The sequence below is a fragment of the Gymnoscopelus braueri genome (genome assembly GCF_963280865.1).
Source record: "Gymnoscopelus braueri genome assembly, chromosome: 11".
Classification (NCBI taxonomy): domain Eukaryota; kingdom Metazoa; phylum Chordata; class Actinopteri; order Myctophiformes; family Myctophidae; genus Gymnoscopelus; species Gymnoscopelus braueri.
This window is the reverse complement of record NC_137613.1, coordinates 40,695,251-40,708,765: the sequence shown is the minus strand read 5'-3', so window position 1 is coordinate 40,708,765 and position 13,515 is coordinate 40,695,251. Positions and strand designations below refer to the sequence as shown.

The following is a 13,515-nucleotide window of genomic DNA, read 5'->3' as shown; positions in this document are numbered from 1 at the left end:
GAGTGCCGCGCTATGAGCTTGTAGATCTGCAAAAAAAATAATAATGTTGTGTTTTTTTTCAAATCTTTTAATATATATATTTTTTTCAAGCAAACATTTTTAACTCGAATCTTTGCTTCTGGGGGGTCCCTGGAACAACATTTTGATGGGGATCGGTGGCCAAAAACATATCATTTTGGGGGTCCTTGACAAGAAAAAGTTTAAGCACCACTGATATAGCAACAATAGTTTTTCAGAAAAATGAAGACATTTGTTGAGACAGTTAAATATGCCCGCTTAAAAAAATATATATATTCAAAGATTTGCACAAATGTTCACGTTTTTTCCAAATAAATAGCACATCTACAAGCTCATAGCGCGGCACCAAGTGCCGCGCTATGAGCTTGTAGATGTGCTATTTATTTGGTTGTAGATCTGCTATTTTTGAATAGCCCAAATAAATAAAAAAATGACACAGATGCGTCCCCGGTCGAAATGGCTTAAGTCCAGTCTCTCAGCACTACTAAGTGTTAGGGTGTGTGTGCTGACTTTGACCGTGCTGTCAGGGGGCATCTCAGGACATCAAGCCCCAACGTGATAATGAGAACAATCTGTACCTCCTTCAGAGCAACAGAAAAACATAACCGAGAGGGTTCCGTGGTGTCTGTCATCAAACACGGTCTCTCTTAAGCATCTTTTGACTCGGGGAAAAATAAAACATTTTCCTTTCCCAGACCGAGGGAGTGCGGCGTAGCTTGGTTATAGTGACGTCTCTCCTGTGTGCAGTGGTGTAACTAAGTACAGTAACTAAGTACATTTACTCAAGTACTGTACTTAAGTACAATTTTGAGGTACTTTTACTTTACTGGAATATTTCCAATTGGCTATACTTTTACTTCTACTCCACTGCATCTCAGAGACAAATATTGTACTTTTACTCCACTGCAATTATTTGAAAACTTTAGTTACTTTGCAGATATAAATGATTACATAATAAAACATACATTAACCACTTCAGCCCTATTTTATACTTAGGCTATTTGAAAATAGCAGATCTACAAGCTCACAACATGTCGCAAGTAAATTTTGAATTCCAGACTTTCACTTGTAACAGAGTACTTCTACATTGCAGTATTGATACTTTTACTTAAGTAAAACATTTGAGTACTTTTTCCACCACTGGGCTGTGTGCGAGCAGCTTGATCACGTCCTTCGGCCAGGGGAACGGGGGAACATGCAAGAAACGGCAGCTGAGTATAAGGACATCAGACGTCACGTGACATTGTGATGCTTGGAGCTGACCGAGCGAGCCTAGATGACGCATTCCTCCAAACAAGCCGCTGTAGAGTGTCATCCTCGGCCAAGTCAAATAGAGCAAGCATTATAGAAGAGATAAAAGTCCTCTCTGTGGCTTTGAAAGAGTAATGAAAAGTCCTGTGTTTTAAGTCTCTGTACGGTATGATGTTGGAGGCGCAAATGCTGCACACAACCAGGGCGCTTGACATGAACCCGTAATCTATATGAAGAGCTCAATCCAGTCCTACCGTACCTTTTCTCTGCGGCCTTGTCATCGACTGGGGTCTATAGAGATAAAGATGAAAGACTTCTTTCAAGATAAGCCTCGTGAATATCTGTTCATCTCTTACTGTACCTCTTCCTTCCCTAGCTAACCGCCTACATCTGGTTCCACCTACATTCACTAAAACTCACTCTTCACTTGGGGTAGAGCGCCTCTCAAGCGATGGAAACAAATGGCTTTGTTTTGCATAATCCTTTTTTTTTTTATGGGGAACAAAATCGGCGCCACTTGGATAATCCATGACATAGTGATGCTTCAGATAAGAAGCTTTTGGAAATGTGTAACCGAAGGCATGTTATGATTAAAGTGTGTCGGTGTCTTTATCAAAGTGTATGGTGCTCATTAAAACCGTGTCACCTAAAATAACCTGGAAGCTGAAACAACTTTGTTCCATTGGATGAATTCTCAGTTCAGGACGGGTCTTCCTTGAATAATATCTAAAGTCTTCATGCACAACAGTCTTTTCACTCTGAGGTAACTTACTGCCTCTTTCAACCTGGCATCCCTATTTTGGGCTTGTTGTTATAGGTGAAAATCTTGCCCAAAACTCTGAAAATGTAAACGTTTTATACACAAAAAATAATGAAAATACCAGATCTACAAGCTCACAGCGCATCGCTTTGCTATTCACCATGCATGAATATGTACATGTTTATAGCGCAGCAGCGGTTTGCATTTTCCACTGAAACAAGTCTCTTTTATGCTGCGGTTTTGTAACTTGTCTTTGTTGTTGTTTTTTCGGACAGATTGAGAACTACATTAAAGAGAGCATGAAGGCAGAGATGGCTCAGCTGCAGCAGAGTGCTGTCCACAACCACACGGCGGCCATGCTGGAGATGGGCACCAACCTCCTGTCCCAGACCGCCGAGCAGACGCGCAAGCTGACCGACGTCGAGACACAGGTAATGCGACGCGTTGTGAGCTTGTAGATCGGCTATTTTCAAATAGCTGATGTATATGTTAAAGTGCTCATGTGGCCCATAGTTGCTTCTTTTGGGCTGGTTTTCCTAGACCTGGTTGCTTGTTTCTCTCACAGAATCTGGCAACTCTGCAGGTAACACACACACACACACACGCACACACGCACACACATTCTCTCTTTATCTCTATCTCTCACTCAAACAAACAAACAAGCACACTTAATCCTTATGGGCACTCTTTCAATCTCTTGCACTCTCTCTCTCTCTCTCTGTCTCTCTGTCTCTCTGTCTCTCTGTCTCTCTTTCACACGCATGCACGCACGCACACACACACACGCACGCACGCACGCGCGCGCACGCACGCACGCACGCACGCACGCACACACGCACACACACACACACACACACACGTCAGTCACACACACACACACACACACACACACACACACACACACACACACACACACACACACACACACACACACACACACACACACACACACACACACACACACAGAAACAAAGATCCACCATGCACCATTTAGCCTGCTATTCCACTTTCAGCTGCCTCAAACATGTCACGGAGAGCTGGCCAAAGACAATATGGAAGCCATATAAAATACCTATGTCATGTGGCTGCGGTTTTCCTCTTTTCTCTTTCTAGACGACTGGGGAGGACTTAGGCGACAGAAGCAAAGCAAGCGGGGGGCCATTTTTAGCTGATGCTCAATAAAGAGACATGTTTACCGAGCTAAAATGATTCCTTTTCCAAACACAGCTGAATATCATCTGAGTGTTACCATGTGTCGGGCAGACGCTCCATCTGAAATGAGCTCTTTATTTTTCTGAGGATGAAGCTGATGATTTATATGCACGCCTGACCTGTGCAGGGTTTCACTGTTGCACCTTCGTGCACACAGGAAGCCTGTCAGAAAACCCCTATGGCTATATTCCTGTCCTGGGACAGCTTTTGAATCAAATGTGTGAGAATAACCACAGCTTACAGTATAGATATCCAGTAGAGAGAAGGCTTTTTTGTCTATGCTGTTTAAGCGGCATTATGCAACTTTTTTTTTTATGAATAAAATGTATTTTATTTTCATTTTCTATTGTATTTTGTCTCCCTGCTCTTCTATTGAGACATTTACTCTACATTGTGTCAAAAGTCATGTCTCACCTAGACACAGGAATGACATGACACAAATTCTGACCTGATGGTCAAGATAAAATGAGCAAGCAGACAGGCTCTATTAGCTCAACGGTAAAAATGTCAGGACTTGCGCAGGAAACCGGATTCAAATCCGGGCTAGAAGAGGAAAGTTACATAATGAGATGGTGTTGGTTCAAATCCAGCACACAACACCAACGGTTTTGATAATGTGGATTGTGGAAGTGAAATGGTGGATTTGTGTAAAGGACTCTATATGAATAAACTTGTTGTATCAACAATACGCATCGCATTCTGTTTGTGTGACATACATGATGCAAAGGTTTTGAAAGTGAAACTGCATGACCAAAGTCACTGGCCACCTACTGTTGTGCAGCTTTAATATAACGTAATATATCAAAAAGTAATACTATTATATTAATAAAAGGCTTATACGTTCATGTTACACAGTACAAAATAATTGTTAATTATTATGTCTCTGAATTAGCTAGTTAAAGACCATTTCTTGTTGCTCTCTTAGAGCAAGTCTTTTTTCAGACCACCCTATCTCAGGGACAGAGCTGAAGGGCAGCAGTCACTCAGTAAACATGTTGTAAAACAATGGTTCTGTGTCTTTTCTGGGACAGGTTCTGAATCAAACATCGAGGCTTGAGATCCAGCTGCTGGAGAACTCCCTGTCCACGAACAAGCTGGAGAAAGAACTGATGGTCCAGACCAATGAGATCAGCAAGCTCCATGATAAGAACGGGTAAACATTGATTGATTGATTGATTGATTGATTTGATTGATTGAATACTTTATCAACAGTTTGCAAAGTCAAACACAGGGAAGTACAGTTCAATACAAGGTCTGTTAAGAGGATTTTAAACCCAAGAAAGCAATTCACCGAAACTTTTAATGACAGACAAATATACACTACTATGCAAAAACATAGGGGGGTTAGGCTTTGACTTTTTACAGGGGCCAGTTCCGAATTGCAGCCACCTGTAAGTGCTTGGTTTTGAAGGAGAGTAAGGATTCACATGTTTAACAATCAAACCAACAAACAAAATAAATATCAGGCTACCGTCACACTGCAGGAAATATATGGAGAGTAATGCACTCCAGACCTACTGTATAGTAAGTGTTGATAGACCGTACACATACTGTATACTCATTTATTTGATTTGATCAAAGTCTTGATCGGCTAAACTAACCGGTGCATATTATCCAGATACCCATAGTTTTTGGGCGGTGTAGCCGCCCCTATAAGTGGGGTTGGGACACCTCATTAGTACACATTTGCTGTACTGTGATTGGCTCATTAGTACACCCCTAGCTGTACTGTGATTGGCTGACTCTATTGGCTGACTCTATTCAGCACTGTGATTGGTTAGCGAGACACATGATGACATTAATAACCTATAAATAGGACTATGCACTTAAAAACAAACTTTTTTTTTTTTAAGTGAGCTTCCATCACTGTGATGACCACTGTGATGACCACACCGCCCACTTCACACTGGGTGTGATTTTTGGGCGGTGAAACCGCCCCTATATGTGAGGTTTGGATATTTGCACACCAAATCCTGCGCTGTGATTGGCCACAAATGTACCCCCCTAACCCTGCACCGTGATTGGCCAATCACAGTCTATTCAGGACTGTGATTGGCTAGGGAAACATGACACATGTGCATAGCCCTATATAAGAAACCATAACTTAAAAAAAAACATAAATGTGTTTTTTTAAAGTTATGGTTTCTTCCATCACTTCTTCCATCACTTCTTCCATCACTTCTTCCATCACTGTGATGACCACTGTGACCACACCGCCCACTTCACACTGGGTGTGATTTTATTTTAATAATAATAATAATACCTGGAATTGATATGCTGCTTTTCTAAATACTCGCTTTACATGTGTTATATATATTTTTTATCCCACGATTTTGTAACCCTTTTTCACCCGGTGCCAATTATCTAAGTGATCCTGGGCGCTACACTCCCCCCTCCAGCCTAGGGAGGCCAGAGCCGAGCTCATGCCTCCTTCAATGCATGAGAGCCAACTGACCTTCTTGTCACCTGACAGGGGGGGAGATTCCCCGGTAGGATGTAGCGCGGGGAAGGAACACGTTATTCCAACCAGTTCGGGGGAGTCACTCTTGGGCTGAAGTTTAATAAACACTTGCAGAACAGAATGTCCACCCCAGATGCGTTTCAAAACAAAGATGCACCTTGCCTTTACAAATGAATGAAATGTGAACACTAAACCTTTTAATAATGAATACAAGATGCAAAATAAGTTTCCGCAAGCTGCCAAGGTTTATGGCTGCCACGTCCAATAGTTGGCAGAACATGACCTCCCGGGGCTTTCACATACTCAAAGACATTTATGAACACACACACCACACAATACAAAATGGGCAATAAATAAGTCAATACTTCTCAAAATATGTCCCAAAGGGCTGTACATAAACTAAACCTAACCCTAAAGGAATGAAAGAATATTCATAAATATAAACTAAGTATTGGCTCCTTTACCTACTCTGTGTAGCTTTGACATTCGCAGATACAGAGATTAGGTAGCAGCTCACCAGCTCATCATGACTTTGTTGGCACAGCTCTAGGGGTGCTGTCACAGAGTGACGCTCCGTTGTCTACTCCTTCGACGCGGTCTGTGTTGGCGACACTGTGCTTGACTTTGATTCCTGTTCCAAGCATGACGTTTTGGACACGCAAGACGGGATGTAAATTAGACAATAAACGGTTAAGAGAAAAGGGTTAATTATCATTGTCTCTGTGTAAAACGTATTCACAAACGTATTATAAAACGTATGTGGACTTCACATAACGTCAATGTCTGAACGTAAATCACTGCTGTTTGTTTATTAACAGAGACCTAAATACCACTAGGTTTAAACCTAGTGGTATTATAGTGCAAGACCTCAGTGTGCGTTATGTGATGTCCACAAGATGGTCAGATATTTCAGCGGGTCACCAATTTCACTGTAACACCACTATTCCTGTAGGACCGAGGAGTCAAGGAGGCAAACATTTTGGTGTGGGGATCTGACTCTCTCACATCCACCTTCTGTGGGTCACTGAATCATGTCAGAGTGGAAGCTATTCCTCCTATTTAAAGGTTTAATGACATTCACTTTTACACCACATTCAAAGTCTTTGTCCTGGTCCTTCAAAAGTGTACAAAAAGTTTTAAGTGAAAATTCCATTCCAGTGATCCATGGCAGGTGTTTTTCTCTCACATTTCTAAAGCCTTTTCAACTGCAATGAAAAAAGAAATCTTTGCCTGCGGGTGTCGCTGGTGAGGGATTTTGCCTGTCAATCATCGCCTCTGCTCCGCCCCCCCCAAAGGAAAGGATAGGGGAGGGGAGGGGCGAGGAGGAGAGTGGGCGGGATTAATCGACTGTGACCTCACTGTCGAAGGGCCAAACTCAGATTACTTTTCAGCCTAATTATTCAGAAAACCCCAGACCACAGAAAATCCACTGAATGTTCTAAGTTCAGGTTTTTTGGGTGTAATTGAGGTCATAAAACCCCAAATAAAACATTGAAAATAAAAAAAGTGAAAATGAATGTTATGATACCTTTAAGGGTTCTCGCTCCGAGTCAATTCATGACATCATCAGTATTCCATTTAGGAAATGTCAAAACGCTAATCAACCTGACAATAATCTAATACTCAGCTTAATATCGTTAATCAACATAGTTAGGGTCAGATCTAAATGACTGATGGATTTGACCGTAACGCTATTTTATCTTTATTCTTGTCTCTCTCTTACCTGTACCTATCCTGTGATTGATGCTTACTGCTGTTGCTGTTGACTACGATGCCTGAATTTCCTCACGGCTATCAATAACGTTCTTATCACGTCAGTGTTTTTGAAACACTCTCTCACTCATGATTTTGCAGGAATAGATAAACAAAAACACCTGCTAGCTCATTGATTTCCAAATACAATATTTCGGCCACTCTCCAGTGAATCGTTATGCTGTGTGCGCAAAAGTACAAGGGTCATCATGTATTTCATTAACAGTCCCGTGCACATCATGAAACACTGTTTTCCATGTTGGGTTGTTGCAAAACAGATGATTATAATGTGGGTTTTGGATAGAGTCTAATGTCTCCACCTAATGTTATGCTTTTAAAATGATTGGACCAAAGGGATGATGCTGTGTTTGAAAGAGAGCAGTCCCAATTGCCCTCTGCAGATCAACACGGCCGTACAGATTCCTCGCAATCACCGCTATTTGACAAAGAAATCTCTAGTGAATCCAGTTGTTGAGTTACTCCCCAGGCTTATGGAAACAGATTGCTAAAGGACATTTTCTTGAGCTTGAGCAATTACAAAGGAATTCATGTTATGTCTTTTAACCAGTTAAACCCAGTAAAACGGACCTGCGTTGCAACTCTATACTTGGCACACTTGTTTCACTCTACACAAAATCTCTTTGTCAAAAATAGCCGATCTACAGGCTCACAATGTGTCGCAACGCGGCGCGTTGTGGGTTCGTAGATCGGCTATTTTTGTCTAAGGTTCAAGTGCTTAAGCGTTGCCTCTTCCATTTTCCTTTACCACTCCAATGAAAGCAGAGATGATTTGCATTAGTTAATGAGTTTGGTGTCAGCCTGTATGGTCTATCAGTCATTCGATTGGACGATGGCGAAGCATGGATACTGTCAGGACTCAGTCCCTACAGTATATCATGCTAATCTGCAACGTATATGATCAAGTGTGTTTATTTTGCACGCGTTGCCCATGGCAACCCAAACTCGCTGACATAAACATTTGCATGTCTATAGACTTTAGGTTCCCATGTTTTTGTTCCCATATCGTTTACTGGCAAAGAAACAATTTCTACATGTGAATGAAGGCCATCGCTACACTTTGAATCACTACAGTAACCGTCACAGAGCCGTAGTTGGACAGTAATATGTAAAAAGGTGATAGATTATATAGATTTCATCTACAGTATTTCATCTGTTTCCTTATATGTCTCACAGGCAGCAGGGCAACAAAAACATGTCAAGTTAAATAATCACATATTCATCACTAATATCAGTCCTCCATGAAATTTCAAATGGATATGAAAACAAGTCTGGTCTGCCAGTAAACTCCTCTGTGTTCAGTTATCCATTTGTAACTCAGAGAGTCAACAAAATGTAACCAAATGGACCCTTTGGTTACGTTTGTACACTCTCAGGAGTTAAATTAATTCTGTAAATTTTACTGTGTACTTATTTCTCAAGCCCGGTTTCACCATTCGTCCCTAACCGACATAGCGATCGTTTTCTTTTGCTTCATTGTTTGTCCTCTCTCTCCTCCCCCCTCAGTCTCCTGGAGCAGAAGATGCTGGAGATGGAGATGCGTCACCGGGAGGAGCTGGTGACCCTGAGGGAGGAGAAGGGGAGCCTCCAGACCCTGGTGGGCCGGCAGAGCGGGGTGATCCGCGAGCTGGAGACCCAGCTGAACCGCGCCACGGGCAACAGCACGGCCCTGCAGCGGCAGCAGCAGGAGATGATGGACACGGTGCACAACCTGCTCAACCTCTGCTCCAAAGACGGAGGTTGGTTCACGTTTAGGCGTGCAGCAGCCGTTTATCCAACTAAACGGTTTAATTGATTATTTCGAGAAAAGAAAGATCGATATTAAGACCGGAGGCCGATTCTACAAATGCCTTCAAAATCTGTAGTTCTCACGCTTTCAAGATTTTTCAAAAATGTTCAAAAATAGCAGATGTACAAGCTCGAGCTTGTACGTCTGCTATTTTTGAACAGCCAAAGCTAAAATCTGACACAGATGCTTTCCTGGATTTTTTAAAGATTTTTTGGGGGCTTTTTATGCCTTTATTTAGAGAGGGATAGGGAAAGTAGGCTGACAGGAAATGGGGAAGGTGACACGCAGCAAAGGTTGTCGGGAACGGGAGTCGAACCTGCAACACGCTGTCTGTCTGGCTGGCATTGCAGCCTAGGGTAGCCTGGACCGTCACGCTACGACGGGCCAGGCCATGCTTTCCTGGTTTAAATGGGTTAATAAAAGAATACATTTTAGGGTAAAACATTTTAAAATTACATTTTTTTTTTTAAGTTTCAAGTTTCAACCTCTGCTCCAAAGCGAGACTGCAGGTTGTGCCCAGAACACTGTGTGTCGACAGACTAACGTCAAAGCCTTGTAATCCCAAAAATATTTGTTTCATTATACATTGTTTCCCATGCAGAGCGGAATTTGAATGTGTTTATTTCAATATTATTATTTTTCAAATCATTTTAACAAAGACCAGAACTTGAATGTACAAATGAAGAATTATTACTTCAAGATTCAGGCGAATTTGATCCATATTATTGTCACAAGCCCTGATGCCACGTCTATGAATGAACCCCCTACTGAGAGACATGGAGAGGCTCTGGCTCTTAAACACGTGCGTCAGCGTGAAAGCCAGCAGGCTCGTTCTTGTATTTTTTATAGGAAACATGGTTCTCAACGTAATCCAGTGTGCTTTCCTCTCCTCCTCCGAGGAACACTGTTCTTCTCATAACACAGCGTGCTGCTCTTTTCACAATAACGGCTTGTTATAACCTCAGCCTCATAAAGTCTCGACAAGTCTTATACTTGTTGCCTCACTGAAATGTCAAACAGCCACCGTTGCTCCTGCGTAGTCTCGGCTTGTCTTTCCCATTGGTCTGTTCTACCCCATTATGATCATGTTGGGAGGCCTGGGATTTACCTTTTGCCCTTAACGTTTAACCCTCTCTGGTTCGAGGTATTGCCCCCTCTGAACTCATTACCCTCGTCTTGGCAGTTTAACCACTTAAACCCTATACTTCGTTGACTGGGGGGGTCCCCCAGGGGTCTGTACTTGCCCCCCCCCCCTTTTTCCCCCTCTACATCAAATCTCTTCACCAGGCCTGGACCACTGGAGTAGCGGTCCAGGCACCTAGGCGCCAACGTATAGCCTGACGGCGTGTCGCAGGTTCGAGTCCCGATCCCGACGGACTTCGCTGCGTGTGACTCCCCATCTCTCTCTCTCTCCATTTCCTGTCAGCCTACTGTCCTGTCAGTAAGGCATAAATCCCCAAACAAATCTAAATAATAATCTATACAAGCTCATAACACCTTGTGAGCTTGAAGATCTGCTATTTTCGCCAAATGTTTGCCTATTTTTCACAAATGTTCGCCTAATTATGACATGCCCAAAATCGGAATGCCCCCAAAACACCCCGAACTCACTTGATCCCGACATTGCCCTTGAATCCCTTTGGTCACAGGAGATTTCACATGAATGTCTGTGCTGGGGATCGGTTTTCATGAAGAGCATTGGTGGAATCGTTGGCTTCGAGACCCCTCCAACGAGGGCTTGTACGGATACGCGAGACACAGGGTTGCCAGATCTGCTTAGTATTATTTCACCGCAAGATTTTATTGATGCGACGCGTTGTGAGCTTGTAGATCGGCTATTTTCAAATAGCTGATGCATATGTTAAAGTGCACATGTGGCCCATAGTCGCTTCTTTTGGGCTGGTTTTCATAGACCTGGTTGCTTGTTTCTCTCACAGAATCTGGCAACACTGGCGAGACATGAGTGAGACACAGCCGCTGGACACAATTACCACATGCTTTGTATTAATGTCGCTGTGCCTTTTCTCTGCTTTAATGCTGCGTGCCATAAACATCACGGGCGGCCTCTTTTTCAGCGTAGCAGACTACTCTCAAATTGTGTTTGTGTATGCATTTTATTGCCAGACGTATTAAGTGTGGCGGGCCCATAACCATTATTTCCATATTATCTCATGTGGCGAGATCCAAATAAACGGCTGTTAGTTAGACGACCATTTGGCGCGTCGCGTGATCAGATTTGTAGTCTGTCGTGTTTAATTTGTTGCGCCGCAAATACAGCTTTTTAGGGCCACAGCCTACTTTGTCACCTTATAGTACAGCCATGTTACCTCCCTGTCGTCTCAAGTGTTTGTAGGGGTCAACAGTGTAGATCGCCGTCCGTGAATTGCCGCCCACCCCCTCTCTCGGTCTTGATTTGTGGCTGCCCTAACGAGAGGCGAACGGAATGGAACATGGCTGCCGCTCGGTCTGTGGTTGGTGGTCCGGTCAGGCGGACCACCCCTCCCTCCCTCCCTCGGTGGCAGTGCTGAAGGCTGAGCCAGGCGCAGGGGTCAGAGGTGACACCTCTCCTCGACCCGGGCTGAATAAGTCAAACTTGTAATAGGTCCTGGGGGACAGTGTGTCCAGAGGTGGTGAGGGGGGGGGGGGGTTAGATGGGTCTGACTGATCATCTGACGCACTGACAACCCCCCCCCCCCCCCCACCGCCCACACATATACGCACACACACACACACATACACATACACACACATACACACACATACATGATGACACAGACAACGAAGCGTTTCCCAGAAGCATTTCAAATGGAGAGGGGCACATGGGGCTCAGTTAGTTTGTTGACTGGGGGGGGGGGTGCATGGGGGGTGGGAGGGATTGTTGTTTTCGTTAGAGGAAAGGGTTAGCGTTGCATGCCACAGAGTGGCGTCTGCTTGTGTTAGGCGCTGTTTTGAAAACTGAGCCCCGGACGTTTCCTTTTTTAAAAGCATCGACTCAAATCACGGCTGACAGTTTGCTTTCGGGCTGGAGATAATACTCGGGAGAGAGGAGGTTAAATGCTGAATCTCTCTAGAAGCCTTTTGCCATTTTAACGTTGGTTTAGGGTATGTCTAATTCTTCTCGTTAGGGTTTGCTGTGACTTTGCCGTGAGGCCGCAGCAACAAACTCAGGTCACGGTGAGTCATCTTTGATGTGGCCCGATGCCGCCGTGGGGCACATGTTTTGGGTTGTCGTAATCATTAGCGTGCAATGAGCCACGCACTCTTATTAAGGGGGATTGACCTCAGCTTTGGAACACGTCTCAAAAATGTCTGGCTTCCAAATATGATTTTCTTTTTTACAGTGTTGTATTATCCCTCTTAATGAACGGCATCAATCATTTTTACAGCCGGGATATCCCAGAGTGGGAAGGTGGCGCGATTTTAATTCCTGCGATTTAGCTCAGAGCACATGCTCAATTCGTGAATGGCAGAGAATACGTGAAGCACAAATAGAGTTTGTGCTTTATACGTATTGTACAGTACTGTATGGAAAGTCGTCAGGCTGCCCCTATTAAAAAGCACTTTATGATCCACAGTCGTTTGACTTTTTTAGTCACGCACGGCACTTTTTTAATGCGTCAGTGCCTGGCAGAGTGGCTTCACACACCCGACGGTTTACAGCATTTCTGCATTCTGGTATAGCCAGCCAACTCGATGAACTTCTCGCCATAGTCATGTGCATCTCGCCTCCCTTTTCACCCAGGGAACTTGACTTCTTCAAGCACTGCTCAGCATCATACAGTAAATAAACATGCCAAATAAAAATTGTGCAATACTGGCTACAACACATTCCATAAGTATTTAATAAGGAAAGTTAAAATCAACACCATTTATTGCCTCTGTTTCACTGTTGTAATAGAGCAGTGAAAGTTTTGATTTCGAAGCCCTATATACTTTATCGTATGGCGAATAGCGAAAATAGTCGATCTGATAGATTGTCTATTTTTGCTGTTTGAAATTTTTGGAAATTTTGAATTTATTTTTAAAACGTTTTTTTGGGGGGAAAAAAAGAATAACATACATTGCCTATAATGACATGCCCAAAATAGGAAGCCAGGGTTAATGTGGTTAACTAAAATACCACAGTGATCCATTGGCCTCTGTGGGGAGAACCATCACAATCCTCAGTGGTATTTTTCAGTTCACATGGGAGCAGTGAGGGCCATGACAGTCTGTTTAGCTCCATATCTCAGCTGACTTGGGTCCAGTGCTTGG

General features: G+C 43.4%; 1 protein-coding gene across 1 annotated transcript in view; it reads left to right on the top strand.

Annotated features, from left to right (window-relative positions):
* angpt1 (angiopoietin 1) overlaps nt 1-13,515 on the top strand; it is an 85,211-nt gene that overhangs the window by 32,487 nt on the left and 39,209 nt on the right. Inside the window, exons 2-4 of the mRNA XM_080441777.1 lie at nt 2,305-2,460; nt 4,273-4,394; nt 8,979-9,211. Of these exons, the coding sequence (XP_080297903.1) occupies nt 2,305-2,460; nt 4,273-4,394; nt 8,979-9,211 (511 nt within the window). The remainder of the gene's footprint in view (nt 1-2,304; nt 2,461-4,272; nt 4,395-8,978; nt 9,212-13,515) is intronic.